A 23956-nucleotide genomic window follows, 5' to 3' on the forward strand; every position below is an offset into this window, starting at 1 on the left:
CCTAGCTAAAGTTCAGCAATTCTCCCGTTAACCCTGCTTTTACACAAACCTCTGCCTCTCAGGTAATTCCCAGGCCCAAGTGACCTAAATCTGGTGACATGTCACTGCCTTTATTCTGTTACCCTTTATGTACATTTTTCTCTTCTTGGGCCCTGGACAGAGATGGGCTGGCTTTGCTTTTATGAGCAGCTCTACAGCAAATGAAACTTTGTCTTTTTTTTTTTTTTTTTGCCTTAGCATCTTCTGGGTCCCAATATTTATGTTTTTATGGCAACAACTTGACTCAAGGCCCTGCTTCAAATGGTTCAAGTATTTTAAAGTTTCTGTTTTCCAAGCTTTCCCTGGATACAAAAGACTCTGGGTTCATTTGAGGCCACCAGAACAGGATTCTAAAAGAGAGTATGTTAGTTACTTAATTGCAATGACGTTTTCGAAACTCAAACCAGACTGAAATTTCATCACTCAGGAAAGGCTGGATGGGTGCTTGGGTGGCTCAGTCAGTTGACTGTCCAACTCTTTGTTTTCAACTCAGGTTATGATCTCAAGGTCTGTGGGTTTGAGACCCACGTCGGGCTCTGAGCTGACAACATGGAGCCTGCTTGGGATTCTCCCTCTTTCTCTGTCTCTCTCGTCCTCCCCCACTCACTCTCTCTCAGTCTCAAAATAAATAAATAAGCATTAAATTAAAAATTTCTAATTTCTAAATTAAAAATAATCTAATTAAAAAATTAGAAAGGCTGGAGACCCCTATATTCCAGGAATCTTGCCAACAGATGTTAGGATTACCTGCTTGCCTGCTACTGAGTGACTGGGTCTCACTCTGAGTATCAAGGGTCATAGCACCTAGTCTCTTTTCCAAACATAAGCCCATTTGAGAACCCCATTCAGATGGACATAGAATCATCAGACTGGACATTAATCCTCAAATATGCAAACGTTTGCCATAAGGATTTAGCATTTCTGGGTACCAGTCCTAGACAGCTATTTTACCAGCTGGTTGCCCTTGGGCTAAGGTCTTAACTCCTCTGTTCCTCAGTTTGTTATCTATAAAATGATAAGTAACAATAGGGATACATTGAGGATTAAATAAAATAATGCTTGTGAAGTTCTTAGCACTATGCTTGGCCCTGATGGCTCATATTACAATAAGCTGAATAACCACACTAAGGGCTCACGGTCACCTGGCTTTGTGCTCGCTCTGGAGTGGGGTTGGGTAACAACAGGCGCACAGAGAGAACACAGAGCCCAGGTTCTTATCCCTGCCTTCATCTCCTTGCTTTCCACGTGAGTCCCAAGGCACTCCCATCCGGCACCACTGCTATAAAAATCGGAAGTAACATACAATCAGCAATATGATCAGCTATTACGAGTAGCTGTTGGAAGAGGTTTGCAAGGAGGTGAAGAGAAAATGTAAGAACTGGAGGAACCTCAGAGAATCTGGACTCCACTCACCTCTTTTACAGATGAGCAAACAAAGCCCAAAGTCTAACACCAAGTCAACAACAGAACTGATTCAGGGAGATCTTGGTAAATTACAGACTCAAGGAAGTATTGTTCGATCAAGTTTTAGGGAGTTGTGAAGAAATTACTCTTTACTGGTGGTGGTAGCTGTATTAACTTTAAGTAAGTTTTTACTAATGGGTCTACCTGATGCCCAGACAGAAAGAGCGTTAGTGAATAAGGGAGCTGGGGGGAGATGTGGAAAGAGAGGTGAAAGTGAGGCAGGCATGAGCCATGGAAGGCTCCGGCTCAATCTGTGAAGTGAACCCCAGGGAGAAGGGTCCACAGAAGCAGTAGTGTAGAGCACGGGGGATAAAGCTGTTTTAAGCTAGTCTGTATCGCTGTTTCCTCAGCAATCAAATGAGTGTTAGCAGAGCCTCTCCTATCCTGGGAAATTCCTTTGCTGGTTCGTGGCCAGTGGGTATCGAAAAAAAGGAAGGGCAAAGTCTAAAGGGTGTGACGTCTGTGTGGAGAGAGAAAACCCTGATCAACCTCCATGGCTGTGGGTAAAAGTCCTGTCAGAGGGTGAAATAACCTAATAATTCTTCCGGGGTTATTATTCCCTACCTAGGTAGGGAAGTTTGGGGAAGAGGAAAGAGAAAAAAACTTTTATTTCAGCTTCTACCATAGGCCAGGCACAGGGCTAGATGGCATTGTTGGTGTTGTTATTGTTGTTTTGAAGTAAATTCTATCCCCAAAGTGGAGCTCAGACTCACAACCCTGAGATACAAAAAGTCACATGCTCTATGTACTGAGCTAGCAAGGCACCCCGCAGATGGCATTTTTTAAAATATCAGTTTTAACAAGATATAATTCACATGCCATACAATTCACCCATTTAAAATATACAATTCAGGGGGTGCCTGGCTGGCTCTGTTGGAAGGGCCTGCAACTCTTGATTTCAGAGTGTGGAGATTACTAAAAAAATAAATAAACTCCAAAAATAAGATAAAATAATAAAATATACAATTCAGTGGTTTTTCGTTTATTCAGAGTTGTGCAACCCTCACCGCTCTCTGATTCTAGTACATTTTCATCACCTTAAAAAAGACATCCCATACCCCCCACCATTTTAGCACAATCTCCACCCGAGATCACCACAAATCCACTTTGTCTTGTTTGTATAGTCTGGACGTTCACGTAAGTGAAATTATAAAATATGTGGTCTTCTGTGACTGGCTTTTTTCACTTAGCAATAGTGTTTTCACTACTTCATCTCTTTTGTTTTTACAGGTTTTTTTTTTTTTTAAGTAGGCTCCATACTCAACGTGGGGCTCAAATTCACGACCCTGAGATCAAGAGTCATGTGCTCTACTGACTAAGGCTACCAGGAGTGCCACTACTTCATTTCTTTTTATTGCCAGGTAATATTCCATTGTCTGGATATACATTTTGTTCATCTAGTCACCAGTTGATGGACATTTGGGTTATCCCACCTTTTGGCTACTATGAATAATGCTGCTATAAACATTCATGGACATATGTTTTCCTGTGTCCCAGAATATATACACAGGAGTGGAAGAGCTGGGTCACATGGATAACCTATGTCAAACCATGTGGTGAAGTGCCAGACTGTTTTCTAAAGCAGCTGCATCATTTTACATTCCTACCAGAAGTACAGTAGAGTTCTAATCTCTCCACACCCTTGCCAACACTTGCTGTCATCTGACTTTTTCATTATATCCATCCTAGTAGGTGTGGAGCGGTATCTCATTGAGGTCTTAATTTGCTTTTCCCGGATGCTAATAATGTTGAGCATCTTTTCATGTGCTTATTGGTGATTTATATATCTTCTTTGAAGAAATGTTTATTCAGATCCTTTGACGATTTAAAATTTTGGTTACTTGTCATTTTCTTACTGAGCTGTAAAAGTTCTTTACATATTCTAGGCACAGTTTCCTTTATCAGAGATACGATTTGCAAACACACTCTCCCAGTCTATAGGCTGATGTTGTCCTTGGAAGCAAATGCTTTGACTTTCAGTGAAGTTCAGTTTAGTTATTTTCTCTCTTACATCACTTATTCTTTTGATGTCATACCTAAAAAATCATTGCCCAACCAACCCAAAGTCACAAAGATAATTATTTGTTTCTCTGGGCATTCTGTTGATGTGTGGCAATTGTGGATGAATTATAAAATAGAGATATATTTAATTAATGCATTATTATACCTTTATTCTATAAAGTTAATTTTTCTTGCCTGTATTTCAGCAAAATCATAAGTTATGTCATTATAATTCATAGTTTTCACACAATTCACATTGTATTGACAGTGATGATCTAAAGCAAGGGTCAGCAGATTAGGCCCACTGGGAAAATTCAGCCCACCATATGTTTTTGTAAGTTAATATTTACTGTCACACAATCATACTCATTCATTTATTTATTGTCTATGGCAGCTTTCCCCGCAACAGCACAGCTGAATAGTTGCGATAGATATCACAGGCCCCATCAGGCCTAAAATATTTACTATCTGGCCTTTAACAGAAAAGGCTTGCCAACCTCCAATTCAAAAGATTAAAAAACAAAATGTAATTGTATTCAAAATGTACACATTTCATCAAAAATGTTTAAGTAAATGCTAAATATTTAAAATGTAAAGTTATATTCCTGTTTTCAGGTTTCCTCTAAAATTTAAACTTATCTATTAAAATTCAAATTCAAGGGGCACCTGGGTGGCTCAGTCGGTTGAGCGTCCGACTTCGGCTCACGTCATGATCTCAGGGTTTGTGGGTTCGAGCCCCGCGTCGGGCTCTGTGCTGACAGCTAGCTCAGAGCCTGGAGCCTGTTTCAGATTCTGTGATCCCTCTCTCTCTGATCCTCCCCTGCTCATGCTCTCTCTATCTCTCTCTCAAAAATAAATAAAAATATGAAATTCAAATTATAATTAACAAACCGATTTTACTAGAGTAAATTAAAATGCTCTAAGGGTGCCTGGGTGGCTCAGTTGGTTGAGTGTCCAACTTCGGCAAAGGTCACAGTCTTCCGGTTTGTGGAATAGAGCCCTGGCTCAGGCTCTGTGCTGACAGCTCAGACCCTGCTTGGGATTTTTCTCTTCCTCTCTCTCTACCCCTCCCCTGCTCACTCTCTCTTTCTCTCTCTTTCAAAATAAATAAATAAACATTTAAAAAATAAATTAAGTTGGAGGAGGGCACTTGTGGGGATGAGCACTGGGTGTTATATGGAAACCAATTTGACAATAAACTATTTGTAAAAAAATAAAAATTAAAAATTAAAAAAAGAAAATAAATAAAAATAAAAAATAAATTAAGGGGCGTCTGGATGGCTCAGTCAGTTAAGCCTCCAACTTTAGCTCTGGTTATGATCTCACAGTTGGTGGGTTCATGACCCACATCCAGCTCTGTGCTGACAGCTTGGAGCCTGGAGTCTGTTTTGGATTCTGTGTCTCCCTCTCTCTCTGCCCCTCCCCTGCTCACTCTCTCTCTCTCTCTCTCTCAAAAATAAACATTTTAAAACTTTCTTTAATAAAATAAAATACTCAAAATAAAATGTTTTAATTTACTTTTTTTGGAAGCTTTAATTAAATCTTCATTTTTTTAATAGAGAGAGAGAGAGCACAAGTGAGGGGAGTTGAAGAGGGAGAGGAAGAGAGAGAGAATCCCATGCAGGTTCCATGCCCAGCGAGGAGCCTGATGGGGGGTCCATCTCACAAAACTGAGATCATGACCTGAGCCAAAATCAGGAGTCAGAGGCTTAGCGGACTGAGCCAGCCAGGAGTCCTAAATTGTAATATTTTTATAAAAATAAAACTATTCTCAGTTCTAGCATTCAGTGTCCATCTAGTGAATAATGTAAATTATCATGCTTCACACATCATATTACCTACCTATATGCACACTTAAGAGGAATAAGAGTTGTTTATATTGTGACATATTTCTCAGTCCCTCTGTGTAACTTGCAAGTGCCACACTAACCGGTGTGAACCGCAAATGGAACAGAAAGAGAAGCAAGAGAAATGGATCCTTGGCACTCCTGGGAAATGCTACATTATTTAAGAATCTACTGCATTTGTGCTCTCCCAGAGAAAGGATTTAACAAGTTAGTCTGTCTTTACTCTTACCTGAACCCTCTGCCACTCAAATCCACAGCTTTCTGTCCCCAGCACAGACAGCAGCACACCATTATGTTTCACAGATGCCGAGCACAAGCCGTGGATAAGTGCTGATCTAGGGCCTGAAGAGCATTTGACACAAGGATCGATATTTAGAAGTCATGCTGGTTCCACACTGAGCATAGAATCCAGAGTAACAGAGGCACCTGTGGGTTTTTTTTTTCTTCTTCTATATGTAGCAGGTACTACCATTTATGTGAAAAAAAAAAAGGTTACCACATTCAGAGGCTTGTTTATGCCTAAAATAGGCATATCTCCTTTCCTAAGGGGAAAGGGGATTTTTTAATATTTGGTAAAATATGCATAACAAAATCGAGGCACCTGTGGTTTTGTTTAAGATTTTTAAAAAGTTTTTTTAATGTTTATTTCTGAGAGACAGAGAGCACCAGTGGAGAGGGGCAGAGAGAGAGGGAGACACAGAATCCAAAGAGGCTCCAGGCTCTGAGCTGTCAGCACAGAGTCCAATGCCGGGCTTGAACTCATGAGCCGTGAGATCATGGCCTGAGCCAAAATCAAAGGCTTTACTGAATGATACCCCCAGGTGTCCCTAAAATTTTTTTAAAGTAATCTCTACACCCAGCATGGGGCTCGAACCCACAAACCCAAGAATGAATTACGTGCTCTACTGACTGAGCCAGCCAGGCTCCCCAAGGTGCTTGTGTTTTTACAATAAATGAGTATTTTGTGCTATGTGCTGACACTAGACCAGGGGCCCCTCCTGCCTGCATCTGAAGGTCGTATTTCTGGGACAGGAAGAGATTGGCATGAAAACCTGAAGTTTAGGTAGAATTATTGTGAAATTAGCAACTAGGAAGCAATGTCTGAGTACAGAATATCTTACTATAACTCCAATCTATAACTATATTGTGGTCCTTGGTCTTTAAATAAGTTTGGTCAGTTGGTTTCTCTTAGATAAGAGATCTTTATGGGATGCCATAAAAGTATAGAGGATGTAGATGTTTGAAATGTTTTAGAAAAGCCAACATAGTAAGAGAATTTAACCTATCAAATTTGTGATTTTAATTTGAAATGTTTAATGTCATTAGATATTTTAAGTTATATTTTTAAAGCTTATTTATTTATTTTTAGAGAGAGAGAAAGAGCACGAGTCGGGGTAAGCAGCAGAGGAAGAGATAGAGAAAGACAATCCCAACCAGGCTCCTTGCTGTCAGCCCAGGGCTCCATCTCACAAACCTGTCATTAAATATTTTGAATGTTTTATTAAAGTACTTCATGCCGGGGCACCTGGGTGGCTCAGTTGGTTCAGCTCCCGACTCTTGATTTCAGCTCAGGTCAGTCTCACAGTTCATGGGGTTCGAATCTGGCATCAGGGTCTGAGCTGACAGCACAGAGCCTGCTTGGGATTCTCTCCCTCTTTCTCTGTCTCTCCTCAGCTCACACATGCACCAACACACTCTCTCTCTCTCAAAAATAAATACAATTTTTAAAAAGTATTTCATGTTTCGCAATGTAAACTATGTTCCTTTTTAAATTTTATTTATTAAAAAAATTTTTAACATTTATTCATTTTTGAGAGACAGAGTATGAGCGGGGGAGGGGCAGAAAGAGAGGGAGACAGAATCTGAAGCAGGCTTCAGTCTCTGAGCTGTCAGCACAGAGCCCCATGTGGGGCATGAACCCATGAACTGCGAGATCATGACCTGAGCTGAAGTTGGATGCTTAACCATCTGAGCCACCCAGGTGCCCCTTTTTATTTTATTTTTTGTTTTGTTTTATTTTATTTTATTTTATTTTAAAGTTTTTTTATTTTTAGAGAGAGAGAGAGAACACAGGAGGGACAGAAAGAGAGAGGGAGAGAGAGAGAATCCCAAGCAGGCTCTGCACTGTCAGCACAGGAGCCTGATGTGGGGCTTGAACTCACGAACCCAGAGATCATGACCTGAGCTGAAATCAAGAGTCAGATGCTTAACCAACTGAGCCACCCAGGCGCCCCTATTTTTTATTTTAGAGAGAAAGAAAGAGACGTGGGTCTTGATGTGCGGCTCAATCCTGCAATCCTGGGATCCTGACCCGAGCCAAAATCGAGAGTCCGGCAGCTTAACCAATTGAGCCATCGAGGCGCCCCAAAGTAAGTGACTTGAGACTACAAAAAACCATTGCTCCTGGCCAATTCCAGTAGTAAACACTTTCCATTCTTTTAGCTCTTCATGTAGTTACCTTCACGTTTCTGTGATATACTGTTCTTTTGTATCCGGTGACTTCTTATCATGTCTGAGAGTGTTTAACTTTCTTACATCCCCCATCTCACTTCCAAATACAGTAAAATCACAATTTTTGTTTGGATCCACATTTCATATTTTAGTTACCATGACTATGTAAATATTGTTCAAGGCTGATCCAAGAGTATACAATGATTTTACTTCATCTCTTGTAAGCCGGCTTAGTTTTCCTGAAATTAATAATGAACTCAGTTTTAAAATAAACATTTCTATTTTAGAACAGTTTTAGATTCACAGAACTATTGCCAAAATAGAGAGATCCCATCAAACCCCCACCTAGTTTCCCTTATTATTAACAACTTACAGTACTTACACTAGGGTACAGTTGTCACAATTAATTAATCAATAACGATGCATTATTAAAGTTAATATTCTATTCAGCTTTCCTCAAATTTTCCCTGGGTTTTTTTTTTTCCTGTTCCAGAATCCTGTATCCTTGGACTTCTCCTGGTCCTGAGAGTTTCACAGGCCCTCCTTCTTTTTATGACTTTGACAGTTTTGAGGAATGCTAGTCAGGTATTTTACAGATAACCACCAATTGAGATTTGTGTTATGTGTGTATCATGATTAGGCTGGGGTAATTTATTTTGGGGAAGAAGATCATTCTCATCACCTTATGTCAAGAGTATGTTATCATCAAGCATATCATATTATTGATATGTTGGCATTACCTTTGATCTTCTGGCTTAAGGGAGTGTTTACCAGCTTTATCCACTATAATGTTAACTCTCCCCTCCCCCAATCCTATACTGTACTCTTTGGAAAGAAGTCACTATGTTCAGCCCACATTTGATGGGGAGTTAGCTCTACATAAATTATGTGGAATTCTTCTGTATGGGAGATTTATCTATTCTCCCCATTTATTCAATCACTTATTTGTATAATATGGACTCATGGATATATCTTTTTTTAAGTTTATTTATATTTGAAAGAGAGAGGTGGGGGAATCCCAAGCAGGCTCCCTGCTGTCAGCATAGGGCCCGACATGGGGCTCTATCCCACAAACTGTGGGATCATGGCCTGAGCCAAGATCAAGTGTCAGATGAGTAACTGACTAAGCCACCCAGGTGCCCCTTGGATATACATATTTTTTAAACTTTGGGTTATAATCCAGTACAAGTTTTTTTTCTTCATTATTGTTTAAATTGTCCCAGCTTGGCCATTGGGAGTTCTGTCAGGTACCACCTATACCCTTTGACATATCTCCATCACTGTGGCAGGATTTTTTTTAAGGCATTCTCTTACTTTCTGGCACTACAAAATGCTACAGGCTCATATTGTATTTTTCCTGCTCCAGTTCTAGAATCAGTCATTTCTTCAAGGAGTTCTGGTTCCTTCAATTGGAGAATAGTATTAGAAGCCAAGATCTGGGTGCTTGATGTGCTCACTGCCACTGGGGTGTCTTGCTTCTAGGCCCTCTCAGTGACAGAGATAGGAGATACACATGGTGTACTAATCCATGTATACCCACATATCTATAAATATTTTTATATGTAGCTATATAAACATGAGTTCATACCATCTCCAACTCTATTCCATTACCACACAGATCATTCTAGCTCTTCCCCTTGGTTATCTGTAAGTTTCTATTCGATCAATAAGAACATAGCTCTCAGCACCAGCCATCCACTTACCTGCTGCTTCAATTCCAATATACGCACAGATGGCACAAAAACAGACATAGACCAATGGAATAGAATAGAGAACTCAGAATTGGACCCACAAACGTATGGCCAACTAATCTTTGACAAAGCAAGGAAGAGCATCCAATGGAAAAAAGACAGTCTCTTTAACAGATGGTGCTGGGAGAACTGGACAGCAACATGGAAAAGAATGAAACTAGATCATTTTCTCACACCATGCACAAAAATAAACTCAAAATGGATAAAGGACCTGAATGTGAGACAGGAAACCATCAAAACTCTAGAGGAGAAAGCAGGAAAAACCTCCCTGACCTCAACCACAGCAATTTCTTACTTTACACATCCCCAAACGCAAGGGAATCAAGAGCAAAAATGAACTACTGGGACCTCATCAAGATAAAAAGCTTCTGCACAGCAAAGGAAACAATCCATAAAACTAACAGGTAACCCATGGAATGGGAAAAGATAGTTGCAAATGACACATCAGATAACGGGCTGGTATCCAATATCTATAAGGAACTCATCAAACTCCACACCCGAAAAACAAATAATCCAGTGAAGAAATGGGCAGAAGACATGAACAGACACCTCTCTACCAGATGGCCAACAGACATATGAAACGATGCTCAGCGTCCCTCATCATCAGGGAAATACAAATCAAAACCACACTGAGATACCACCTCACGCCAGTCAGAGTGGCTAAAATGAACAAATCATGCTGGCGAGGTTGTGGAGAAATGGGCACCCTCGTACACTGTTGGTGGGAATGTAAGCTTGTGCAACCCCACTGGAAAACAGTATGGAGGTTCCTCAAAAATTAACAATAGAACTCCCCTATGACCTAGCAGCAGCACTTCTAGGAATTTGCCCAAGGGATACAGGAGTGCTGATGCATAGGGGCACATGTACCCCAATGTTCATAGCAGCACTCTCAACAATAGCCAAAACATGGAAAGAGCCTAAGTGTCCATCAACTGATGAGTGGGTCAAGAAGATGTGGTTGTTCTACACAATGGAATACTACATGGCAATGACAAAGAATGAAGTCTGGCCATGTGTAGCAACATGGATGGAACTAGAGGGTGTTATGCTGAGTGAAATAAGTCAGGCAGAGAAGGACAAATACCATGTGTTTGCACATATAGGTGGACTAGGAGGAAGCTAATGGAGGACGATGCGGGAGAAGAAGGGGAAAAATAGTGGGGGAGAGGGAGGGAGGCAAACCATGAGAGACTCTTGAATGCTGAGAACAAACTGAGGGCTGAGGGGGGTGGAGGAGAGGGGAAGGGGGTGATGGGCACGGAGGAGGGCACTTGGGATGAGCACTGGGTATTATATGTAAACCAACTTGACAATAAACTACTTAAGGGAAAAAAAACCAACATACATACAGAGTTTTTCAGAATTATTAACCCAGGAAGAACTAGTTTTTTAAAAAATTTTTATAGCTTATTTATTTTTGAGACAGAGAGAGAGAGACAGAGCATGAGTGGGGGAGGGGCAGAGAGTGAGGGAGACACAGAGTCCAAAACAGGCTCCAGGCTCTGAGCTGTCAGCACAGAGCCTGATGCAGGGCTCTAACCTACAAACCATGAGATCTGACCTGAGCCGAAGTCTGATGAGTAACCGACTGAGCCACCCAGGCACCCCAAGCAACTAGTTTTTTTAAATCAACTTGTATACAGTGCTTATATACAGTTCCTTTAGCCTTTAGTTTTACAGACTGCACTCATTTCCAAAGTTACTTAGGTCAGACCTTTATTCTCCCACCACCTTCAGAGAGGTTGTTTCATATATTTGTAATATATTTAGAATTGTTTGTTAGATTCTGCATTTTATATTGGGTTCCCTCACCCTCCTAAATGATATTTAAAATCTGTATGCATTAAACTTTATACTCTTTGTGCTATAAACTTCTGTGGGCTTTGGGAAAAGTTCTATATGTTTTAATGTCTTGTATTCACCATTAGAGTATTATACAGAATAGTTTCACCGCCCAAATAGTTTCATTCCCCTCCACCTCAGCCCCTCACAACTGCTGATCTGTTTATCATTTCCGTAATTGTGTCTTTTCCAAAACATCATATAAATGGAATCATACAGTATGTAGTGTTTTCAGACTGGTTTCTTTTCCTCCCCGGTATGCATTTAAGATTCACCCATGTCTTTTCACAGCTCATTTCTTTTGTAATTAAATTATCCTATTGTATAGGTACACCCATTGTATAGATACACCAGTCTCATTTTTCATGCACTTAAATTTCTTTGAACTTACCATTAAATCTTGCAATACTCCTAAGTATTGAAATGTTTTTCTTTATTTAAAGTTTATTTATTTCTTTTAGAGAGAGAGAGAGACAGAGAGAGTGAGCGGGGGAGGGGCAGAGAGAGAGAGAGACAGAATCTGAAGCAGACCCCAGGCTCCGAGTGGTCAGCACAGAGCCTGACACAGGGCTCGAACCCACAAACTGCGAGATCATGTGTCGAAGCTGGACACTTAACCGACTGAGCCACCCAGGCACCCCATGTTTCATTTCCTTCATTCTTACTATCAAACTTTGAAGTTTCAAGAGTGTTCCTTTCTTGAGCACCTGGCTGGCTCAGTCAGTTAGCCATCGGACTCTTGATCTCAGCTCGTGTCTTGATCTCAGGGTCATGAGTTCAAGCCCCGTGTTGGGCTCTGTGTGGGGCATGAAGCCTACTTAAAAAAAAACAAAAACCAAAAAGTGTTCCTTTCTCTGATTGTTTCATATATACACCATACACAAATGCCTGATCTCCTTCTTTTCCTGTTTACTTGCTTTAGTCTCCCTCTTTCTTGTTGGACATTTTCTTTAAACATCTGGCAGTTCTTGACTGGCCACTCATATTTATGAGTGGGCACTACGAAGTTGATTGAAAGCAGCATATATACGGGCAGGACTTGACACTAGGAAGAACTGGCTACAATTCCTCTGCTTTTAGTCAAATTGAAATATTCCAGAGATTCGACCTTGGTGTCAGCACCACCTACAAACATGGTACCCTGTTTCTGAGTCTTTCACAGATTGTGTGAAGGAATTCAGCTTGTGGTTCAGATGCCCAGGTTTGCCCTTCTGTGACCGCCCCCCCCGCACCAGTCTGCCGAGTCACTCATCTACTTCCCCCTTCCACTTTCTATTTTCTACTTTTCCCACTTTCTACTTCCCTGTATGGCTTAAGGCCTCAGATGTCTTGTAAGTTTTCATCAAAGATTAATCTTGTATTTCGTTGTTGTTCTCATGTTTTTTGAGATGAGAATGGGACAGAAATGTCCATACTCTACCATCTGAAAACCAGAAGTCTTCTGGAATCCTGCTTGTTTAGAAAGGTCTAATATTTATGATTTTAATCTGAAAAAGTTGAAGAGAATTTGGTTCATTTTCTACATGGAATTTTAGAGTTATTGGGCTGGTAAAGGAGTGTTACATTAGGAAATTTTGCTTTGTATTAGATTTTCATGATGGCCATCAGTGGCATATATGGGTACCCTTCCCAACACACTTCTGCAGCCAGGGTTCTGGGTTGAATGAAGATATATCAATTAGATGTACTGAAGCCCTAATACAAAAAACTGTTAAACTTCCTGCTATAGACACTGATGCTAAACATCTATTATCAGCAGCAAAATAGCTACATAGTAATGTCCACAATGAATGTCTCTGACCAATTACCAATGGAAATGATCCAGTTCTTCTTTCCCATTTCTATAATACTTACTGCACATGCTCAGTTGCTTGTGATTAGCATACTAGAAATTACGCTGAAGGAGGTGGAAGATTAGGATAATCAAAAGCAGGACATCAAAATGACAGTATCAAATGTCAATATATTGAATACCCAAGCATTAATGTGTATTTACTGAGGTGAAAAAAAAGAAGGCATGACACCTTTCCTCTTGAAGGTTTCAATTTACTTAGAAGAATCACCTGAGTCACAACAACCAAGTAAGACAGAAGATGAAGTGTGGCAAGGTCCATCTTCCCAACAGACACTTTGCAGGGTGTAGTGCTGGTAAGATCTGAGGTTGCCAGTGTCCAGTCTCCCGCTCCTTGAGTGTTGAGAAGCAACTGCAGCAGTGTCAGCCGGGTAGCACAATCCAGTGACGAGGCAATGCGGCGGTGGCTACCATGACTTCCCAGTCCCAGCTCTATGACCCCTGAATGGCATCTTAGGCAGTATGCTGGATTTTTTTTTTTTTTTGGTCTCAGTAGTTCAGCTTCTGACCTCCTGATCTCCACTTCCCTGATTGAGGCAGAGGAAGCAACATTCTCAATAGATGGTCTCGGCAATGCTCTGGGAGTCACACCAAGAGGTATGCCTTGAACCCACTCCACTGTTTCCAACAATTTTGCAAGTACTTAAGTTCCTGTATTTACCCCTTTCTGCTTAAACCACCTAGATTGTTTCAGTTTCCTGCATTGAACCATGACCAATGTAGGACTAACAGGAATTCGAAGGGTTTGAGAGAATCAGTTAAATTAAATATGTAATTAAATTTTTTTAATATTTTATTTAGTCTTGAGAGAGAACATGTGAGCAGGGGAGGGGAAGAGAGAGGGGAAACAGAATCCCAAGCAGGCTCTGCACTGTCAGCACAGAACCCAATGTGGGGCTTGAATTCACGAACCGTGAGATCATGACCTGAGCCAAAGTTGGACACTTAACCAACTGAGCCACCAAGGTGCCCCAATACTGTATGTTTTTAAATCCAATGTCTTATTATGTACACAACAGTGTAAGAGTCATGTACATAATATATAAAAATGTACATACGTGAGAGGTTTGTGCTCAAAAATGTTTTAATGATGGTATAAGCAGTCAAGAAACTTTGTAGCCTACTGTCAGGCTAAGTGTCATGTACCCCTGAAGTCCAGCCTAGGGCCTGGCACAGTAAGAGAGCTCCACAAATGTGCACAATGAGAATGAAAACACAACCAGATGAATCAATGAATAAAAGGACATTTATTTAGATGTCCCAGATAATACAAGCAAGTGAAGGGGTCAGGATTCAAATTCAAATCTGCTCACCTCCAAAGTCGGTGCTGTTATAAGAACATGTCATTGCTCAGAAACACATCAGCAAGGAGAGACCTGAGATGTTTTTCCAAGTAGTTAGTTTTAACACACACATACACACACACACACACACACACACACACACACACACACACACACACACACGAGCAACAGAGAAAAGCATTACGTTAATCAGGAGGTTTTTATCATTCTGTCAGCTTCTCCACAGGGAGACATTCTTCAGGAATCTATAAAGGCAAAAGAGCTACATCACATTTCCTCCAGTTATAGATTTGGTTAGCACTAGAGGCTGCACCCTGCATCCAAGTAGAGGCCAGGGACACTTTTGTTTCTGTATGTGATACATGGAGAGAATTTCTCAACTTTTTTTTTTCCCCAGCATAAGCCATATCTCCTCCCTGAAAACAAAGAGATTTAATTAAGAACTTCAATCTACTCTCCACTAAGCTCAGTAGTGTTTGATACCTACAGTATCAAATTAGTCGCAAGACAGAGTTGAGTTTCACTTATTCCTTCCTCTAAAGAAGAGTAGACCACCAGACCACCAACTGAACCACAAATGATAATCCAAGGGCATAGGTGTTCAGTGCCTGAATAAGAACCCCTATAAAATCAGTGGGAACACCATAAGATACAGAGAGTAGCACGGCTGCCTGCCCGGGGTCACCATTATGTAACAAGAAGTAAACCTTGATTATTTTGTAAGCCACTGAAATTCCTGGGGCTGTTGTATTTCTGCAGCCTTTCTGAACAGAAGTGTGTTGATACAGGTATCTTTATTTACTGTTTATAGTGGTGTAAACTTTGGAAACTGTTGAAATAGCTTGGTACCGTGCAGATCATGCTTAGTGAGAACTTCTATTACTTTATACCATCCCCAAACAAGTACCTCCTTTGATTTAGGAGAAAGGCTCAAAAATGATTGGCGCCCCAGGGAAGACTGGATCTGTGGCGGTATGGCTTTGGCATTCAAATAGTTGAATACAAATTGCGGCATCAACATCTAGATAAATAGCCTTAAGGACAATTAGAGTATTTGAAGAGTACTTTGTCACATGGAAATGACACATAGAGCCCCATCTTCCTATGTGTACTTATAAACTAAGAGTTTATAAGAAACTTTCCGGAAAGAAAAAAAAAAAAGAAACTTTCTGGAACTGTGACTTGAGGAAACATTATTAGAAAGGCCTGGGGCAGCTGGGTGGCTCCATCAGTAGGGCAGGTGACACGCTGAGTGTAGAAATTACTTGAAAATAAAATCTTCTTTTTTAAAGAAATGCCTACAATTTCTTTTAAAACCTGGATTTAGTTGAAGCTTAAAGAGCCACGTTAGAGTGATAAGCACTTATTGTATCCAAAAAGGTGAAATATCTGAATAATCTTTTAGACTTTCTTTTGTGTTAAGAAGCCTGCCTAATGGGGCTTTCTAGTTGCACAAATTTAAAGCAACACCCACTTGCTCATTTTGAGAAAAACTTGAAAGGAAGCTTTTTTCTAAATGCAGATATTTTAGGCTGAGAAGCTGAATATATTGCTTGGGCATATAAATTGTTGTTTTTGGTGAGTACGTGCCATGTCTCTGTAAAATTATGACAGGGGCTTAGGAACGCGTGGATAGTAATATTTCTTACCTTATTACTAATGCAGATATGTTTTTGTGGGGGTGGCTTGTTTAAGTTGTCCCGTTGCTGTCCAAACTGAGATCCGAAAGATCACATAAAGGCTATCGAGACCTGTTTTTCAGCTTTTATTAGAGGAACTGGAACAGGGAAAACATACTGGACTATGTTGGGCTGACAAGGTTCATCCCTGCCTATGTACCGAGAGTGTCCTCCACGTGATTTAAACTGTGAGCAATCCAGACTTCAGAAAATACATCAGTGTCAGCCCACCGTGACCTGATGAAATTGTTCTTGTGGAGTCGGAGTAAGAGGTTATATTTCTGCAGAAAAGAGAGGAAGTTCCCCGAAAGGCAAACATTCTTATTTTCAATCGTCCTCTACAAAGACAGACCCCAAGACAGGAAACGGAGACTCTGAGCCAAGGGAAATAGTTTTTCTCCCCTGGAGTCTGGATTCTACAAAGAGTAGACAAGAACTCGCAAGAAATCACAGCTGGTGAGGCGGAGTGGCCCCTGGACACACGCAAGCAGGTGGGAGCCAGACAAGGAGGAACGCCATGGGCCTGGGTCTAGATTATAAGCTACCCAGAGGTCCAGCATGGGGGTACCAACACTGGCCTAAAAGTGGGTGGGGTCCTAGAACTGTAGAATACGATCTGCACCTTTCAGAAATTTCATCTGCAAATTCCACAGCGAGTGGACATTAACAGATATTTATTTAGAACAAAGCCTGTTAGGAGCTCTGCATGCCACATTACTTCAGTGCAAGAATGGTTACAAAGACCTGCGTTCTTGCACTGGCGGGTTTGAGTCAACTAGACCACAAAGAATACAGCCCGATGGAGCAGAGCAGAGCCTCCAGGTCACAGCTGGTTCAATGGCAGGGCGGCTGCTTTCCGCCAGGTCTTGGTACCCGATCACTAACTGTATGATGTATGTGTAAACAATGTGTCACTTGAGAAGTGTACTACTTATGTTTACAAATATTAACAATGTTAAGACATTACCCATGACAAAAACCACTAGAGAGAGACCATGACAAAACTGAATTTTTGAATTAGATTTAAGTAAAAAAAAAAATTCACAAAAGCAGGTTATTTTTCCTCTTGGTCAGAGGTTGGCAAACTTTTTCTGGAAAGGGCCACATAGTAAAGATTTTTTTAGGCTTGTGGGCCATGTAGTCTATGTTGCAATAACTCTACTATGCAAGTCTAGAAAAGTAATTCTAAAAGTTTTTGGCTAACCTGGGATACCTTTTAAAATAAAGAAAAAATAGTCACATTCTCAAAACTTCAAATAAAAAATTTTATTGAAATTATTTCAGGGCGCCTGGATGGCTCAGTCAGTTAAGCGTCCAACTTCAGCTCAGGTCATGATCTCCTGATTTGTAAGTTTGAGCCCCACATCAGGTTCTATGCTGACAGCTCAGAGCCTGGAGCCTACTTCAGATTTTGTGTCTCCTCTCTCTCTGTCCCTCCCCCACTGGTGCTCTGTCTCTCTCAAAAATAAATAAAAAAAATTTTTTTTAAAGATACATTTTGGGGCGCCTGTGTGGCCCAGTTAAACGTTGGCTCATGTCATGATCTTGCAGTTTGTGAGTTCGAGCCCCACACTGGGTCTGTGCTGACAGCTCAGAGTCTAGAGCCTGCTTCGGATTCTGTGTCTCCCTCTCTACTCCTCCCCAACTCCCACTCTGTCTCTCTCTCTCAAAAATAAATATGTAAAAGAAATTTTACAAAGAAACTATTTCTAATACACTTGATAGCATTATTAACATACAATACCACTATTTCTACTAATAATCATAGCTAATATTTACATAGGATGCACACTATAAAATTTGTCAAAAAAAGGTAGCATTTCTAGCAAATAAAGCATATCTGACAGTTTTTAAGACTTTTTTTAAGTTTATTCTGAGAGTGGTGAGCAGGGGGAGGGGTAGAGAGAGAGGAAGAGAGAATCCCAAGCAGACTCAGCGCCATCAGCACAGATGTGGGGCTTGAACCCACGAACATGAGATAGATCATGACCAGAGCTGAATGATAATCAAGAACTGGATGCTTAGGGGCACCTGGGTGGCTTAGTCGGTTAAGCGTCCGACTTTCGCTTAGGTCATGATCTCGCGGTTCGTGGGTTCGAGCCACGCGTCGGGCTCTGTGCTGACTGCCAGCTCAGAGCCTGCAGCCTGTTTCGGATTCTGTGCCTCCCTCTCTCTATGACCTTCCCCTGCTCACGCTGTCTCTCTCCCTCTCCTAGAAATAAATAAAACATTAAAAAAAAAAAAAAGAACTGGATGCTTAACTGACTAAGCCACCCGGGTGCCCGTGAAGATTTTATTTTTAAGTACGCTCTACATCCAACTTGGGGCCCAAACTCACGACCCCCAAATCAAGAACTGAGTGCTCTACCAACCGAGCAAGCCAGGTGCCCCTCTGCCATATTTTTAAACAAAATTCCTTAAAGAGCCAATTCTTCCTATTAGGGGATGTAAACATGAATAGAGTTTTAATTTTTAAGAGAAAGAACTAAGCAGGACGAGGAAGTAATAATATTAATAGGAAGAAGACATGGTGAAAATATATCTTTGTAACAGATAATTTTAAGAGCTGTTTTCCGGCAAAATCATATTCCATTGTTATTAATAATGGGACAATAAAGATGGGAAGAATTAGCCAAAAAATAAAACAAGAAGAATCAAATAAGGGAAGGCAGTCCTAAAATAAGATTATCAAGGGGCGCCTGGGTGGGTCAATTGGTTAAGCACTTGACTTTGCTCAGGTCATGATCTCTCGGCTCGTGAGTTTGAGCCCGTGTTGGGCTCTGTGCTGACAGCTCAGAGCCTGGAGTCTGCTTCAGATTCTGTGTCTCCCTCTCTTTCTCTCCCCATCCCCAGCTTGCACTCTGTCTCTCAAAAATAAACGTTAAAATTAAAAAAAAAAAAAAAGATTAGCAAGACTATATTATTAGATGACTTATTTGGGCCTGTAAAATGGCCATCATCATTATGCTGTAAAACGAAAAATAATTCTTGTACCCATTGTGTCTATCCTCTGGTAGCAACATGATGAGGTTTCCATAGAAACAACATTCTGCTCATCTAATGCCCCACCTCTTTCAAAAAGCAGTCAGTAAATAGTCAATAATGTTCATTTTAACAGAGATTTTACTGGTAGGAAGTAATAGTAGAAACCTGTATTCAATATAGTTTATTAGAGAGGAGACAAATACAAATGAAATAAAAAAGATAAACAATTTCTTCCTTTTTCTGAGACTACTTTTATCACTAAAACAAGAAGAACAAGGGGATAGAGTCCTGAAAAGGAACTGTTCCTGGAGGGAACTCCTGTACACAGCAGAATCAAGAGCTCCTAATCTTGTGTCTCTTTGCCCTAGAAAAATAATGGTTATCCCCAAGGAAGACAGTAGGGACTGACACATGTGTAAGGAAAACGGGATTTCCAGAGTCAGAAAGCCGTATTTCAGTGCAAATTACTCTAAAACACTCCCAAACCCCAATAATGAGTGACTTTGCTGCTAAGTACTTTTCCCTAGTCATTAAAAAAAAAACAAAACAATTTTACTGAGTTATAGTTTACATACTATACAATTCATTTGCTTTGTGTATAATTCAATGATTTTTAGAGTTGCATAACTATCACCACAGGTATAGAGATTTAAGTGTTTGGCAAATCACTGAAAACCTGGGTCTTGTGATTTCGCCTTTCATGGTAATTAACTCTTTGATTTCTCTCCCCCCCCAAGTAATTATTTCCAGGATAAAATATAGTGCTGACACTAGTATATACTTACCAAATTGAATCAAAAGGCTTTAAAATTTTTTGAGGAAGTAACTTTTCATAAATAGCAACAGAGCTGAAAATAAGGCAGCTTCTGAGAATTAAGCTAGTAAAATCTGTACTTAATAGATTAGCTGGTTGTGGGAGCAATCCATAAAACTGCCAGTAAACCTGTAAGTGAGGAGTTTACAAACACTCTGAACCCCCAATTATGATGAAGATGGAGGTGCCTGATTGGCCCAAGTCTTGATCTCAGCTCAGGCCGTGATCTCAGGGTCCCGAGTTTAAGCCCTACGCTGGGCTCAGCCCTGGGCATGAAGGCTACTTACAAACAGACAAACAAACACAAAAAGATGAGGATGTGATCTCAGGAGGCGAGGGGCAAGTGACTGTAATTTGGGCAACAGAAATCTAATCATTGTCTAGACAACTGTTTAGACAAAGTTTATGTGCAGATTAGCCTACAGAATTGTCCAGGGGACAGATCCACAGAATCCAGAGGGTAGGAGTTTTCTTGTCTTTGAAGAGGTATACTCTGAGGTGGGGCAGGGATCATTTTTTTAGGTTTCACCATTGTCTGAATGAAATCTCTCAAAACAACTCGCCTCGCTTTGCTTTGATTCCTCATTTACTAAGCAACTGTCTGATTTGCTTTCTAGACTTGCCAAAACAGTTATCTTTGGTTTGTACAATTTGAGCATCCTGGTTACCAAAAATGAATCTTCCCCCAACAAATGAACACACGGCTTGGTTTATTTTCTTATTTTTTGCTCTCGTGGACTAAAATATGTTAATCAACTCTGGGACACCGATACTACGATCACACCCTGAACTGAAATAATCACCAAACTAATGTTATCTTGGGAGACCTTGATAAATGCCAGGTTTTTCCTGCTACATCCTGAACTCATCATGGACCCCAAACCTATAATTGGGTTACATTCAAATACAGTAAAAGGAGCCAACAGAGGAACAAGAATGTCCTCTTCACTCTATATTAAATTCTACTTGTACTCCTCTGAACAAAATCAGAAATGATTGTATTAAATTGGACCAGACTAAATCAAATTCCCAATTTTCTTTTTTTTTTTCTGTAACGAAAAGTTCTTGAAATTAAAAGCATCTATCATTAACTTAACATTCAACAGATGAACCTGAATAACTCTTAAGTGGACGTATAAAATAACAGAAAGTGTGCTCATTAAATAACTATTGAATGAAAGAATCAATACATGATATGCCTGCAACTTTTAAAAAAACGCTCATCTCTTCTGCTACCAACTGAATAGGACAGGGCTAGAAACCGAATCAATTTGTTGAAAGAGTGGTTTTTTTGTGTGTGTTTTTTTCATTTAAAAGATTATCAGGATTTTTTTTAATTAAATGCTCAGTTTCAAAATATATCATTGAAGGATAATCAGTGAAGGATTGTCTGAAAGATAGACAATCTGTCCTTCCCTCCAAAACTTTCAGAGGTCCCCCCCCCCGTTGGGAATCTAGACACTCCTTTAAGAATCTGATTACAATTTCAAATCCTCTTGGAAGAAAAAGCACATGCACATAAACACATAATTTTGGAAACCATCACAGATAGTTCAAGCACAACCAAAGATCTTCTTCTATGGATCTGTTGAGGATCAAATTGAATTTGTATTTTGAGATCACTCAGACATTTGTAAAATGCACTCAGTGAACTTTCAGAAGTAAGAAAACACGCCATTCTCCTAAACAACCTATTTCTTGTTTAATCTCAAGGGCATTTAGACTTCTGAATATGCTTGTGTTCCCTTCTTTACCATGACTTCCGGAATGAGCCGAGTCAAACTTGCAGTCCATCTTTAGGAATTGACCGGAAGCAGGCATTTTGGGTAGTAACCTCACCCTGACTTCACCTCAATCCCTCCCCCCTTATTTTCCCATTCCCCCAGAGTTCTCGGTCCAGTTTTAATACTGTTTTATGGTATCTCTGTAAACTGCCTCACACCCTTGCGGACTGTTGCAAACAAATACAGAACATGAAGAAAATCATCCTTTATTAAACACAGGGTGCAGGTATTTATGATACAGGGTTTTCTTAAAAATTGAATTCATTACTACTACTTTAAAGTCCCAACACTTCACATAAAAATCCAGATTTCAGAGGTCTCTCTAAAAAATGTAAAAAGTGCTCTCCTTGGGCCAGCTTGCAGGTGGGCTCAGTCCTGAACAACTGTGGTCTCCAGCGGTCACAGTTCTCACACATCCATTTTTCTCGTTTATAGTACCTGAGAGGCCCGGAAGTTCAGAAAAGGGAACTTCAGGATTTTGCAAAGACACACCCGCTTTTCTCGTTTTTTCAAAGGGCTGAATACATAACAGGCCCATCACTCTTCAAACCTTCGCTGGACCTCGCCTCTGCGGTAGGACTAGGCAATTAAAAAGAAGCTGAGGGCTGCATCCTGGCTGACTGAATACAGCTCAAAACACCGCCACTACATCAAGGTGTGAGTTAAGTTTTAAACCAATGATGGAACGGTACTTAGTGTATTCACCAAGGAGTCTAAGCTGGGTTGCCCTGAACTAGACCCTTGTCTAAGCAGCTCACCGCCTGGGCGCAGAAGGGGCGGGAATACAAAGTCGGGTCTTGGCTCCTAGTCAATCACAAGCCTGAATCACAAGCAGCGGAGATCCCGGCCTAGGCGCCCTCTCCAAGAAAGTCCGCGTTTCCGGAGCAACGGCCAGGTCCCTCCCCCTTTAACTCCGCCCCCGGCAGTCTTTCCCGCCAAAGGCCGTTAATGCCGTAGAGCATTGTGGGACGAGGCTCAAGGCTAGGTTTCACCAAAAGCTTTCAAGGCGCGGACTTGTTTCTAAAAGGGACTCGTTCCTGGGAAAACTGTTTATTCTTTAAGACTCATTAGGGATTAGTAACCCATTTAAAGATGGATCTGTGTTTTAATTTTTTTACCAAATGACTGGTCACGTCTCTAGCAAACCACTCCGCAAATCGGGAAAGCGGGGAACTTTTTTTCTCCTTTGGCGCGGAGGGTGACGTCGCGCGTGCGTGAGCGTACCTCTCCCAGTACCCGTTACGCTCTTACGCATGCGTACTGAGATCGAATAGCTGCTTCCTCCCGCTTCTCTTCCTCCCTCCCCCCCATATCCGTGCGCCGAGCTGATAAAGGCGCCATTTTGGACGGGCCGCGGGAGACGTGGTGTCGCTGCGGGATCGCTCTGCTGTGCGCTAGGCTTGGTGGGAAGGCCTGTTCTCGAGTCCGCGCTTTTCGTCGCCGCCATGTCGGGAGGTGGTGTGATTCGTGGCCCGGCAGGGAATAACGATTGCCGCATCTACGTGGGTAACTTACCTCCAGACATCCGAACCAAGGACATTGAGGACGTGTTCTACAAATACGGTGCTATCCGCGACATCGATCTCAAGAATCGCCGCGGAGGGCCGCCCTTCGCCTTCGTTGAGTTCGAGGACCCTCGGTGAGGCGGCCCGGGGCTTGCGGCCTTGCGGCAATAAGTTGGAGTAGTTGGGGTAGGCCTGGATACAAAGAATGGGGAGGTGGGGGGTAAAGACGATATCGCCTATGCAGGAGTCGAGTAAGGAGCTTAGTCGCCGTGGCTTCTCTGGTGATTGGGCCCACGGACGTCCCCCAGAGCGGACTCTCGGTCTCGGAGCGGGAAACTGAGGCGCTGAGGGCTGGTGTAGTGGTCGGGAACCTGGCGTGCTTCTGGGTGGGGGAGGGGCCATTCCTATTATGCAGCGCATGTGGGCTCTTCCACTCTGGGTGCGCATGTGCGGGGGGCCGCGAGTTCCCGACTGAGTTAGCTGCCCCTCCCGGCCCTTTTTCTTACGCCTTTTGCTTTCTATGATCACGCAGAGACGCGGAAGACGCGGTGTACGGGCGCGACGGCTATGATTACGATGGATACCGTCTGCGGGTGGAGTTTCCTCGAAGCGGCCGTGGCACAGGCAGGGGCGGC

At 41.5% G+C, this 23956-nt stretch overlaps 1 protein-coding gene and 1 long non-coding RNA gene across 3 annotated transcripts in view; one reads left to right on the plus strand and one right to left on the minus strand.

Moving 5' to 3' along the window:
* Positions 1-22006: 22006 nt before the first annotated feature.
* LOC144230562 (uncharacterized) lies at positions 22007-23950 on the minus strand. The gene is made up of 2 exons (XR_013334795.1): positions 23828-23950; positions 22007-23513 (listed from the first exon to the last, which is right to left on the minus strand). It is a non-coding gene; the product is annotated as an uncharacterized LOC144230562 (long non-coding RNA).
* The window catches only part of SRSF1 (serine and arginine rich splicing factor 1), a 3793-nt gene continuing 2962 nt past the window's right edge, over positions 23126-23956 (plus strand). For both annotated transcript variants that reach the window (XR_013334793.1, XM_077762846.1), the window contains exons 1-2: positions 23126-23455; positions 23854-23956. The exon at positions 23854-23956 is cut by the window's right edge and continues 100 nt beyond it. Coding sequence is in view for 1 of the 2 variants with exons in the window: in XM_077762846.1 (XP_077618972.1) it covers positions 23262-23455; positions 23854-23956 (297 nt within the window). In the remaining variant the exon portion in view is untranslated. The remainder of the gene's footprint in view (positions 23456-23853) is intronic.

The sequence above is a fragment of the Crocuta crocuta genome, unplaced genomic scaffold (assembly GCF_008692635.1).
Source record: "Crocuta crocuta isolate KB4526 unplaced genomic scaffold, BGI_CrCroc_1.0 scaffold144, whole genome shotgun sequence".
NCBI classification, from domain to species: domain Eukaryota; kingdom Metazoa; phylum Chordata; class Mammalia; order Carnivora; family Hyaenidae; genus Crocuta; species Crocuta crocuta.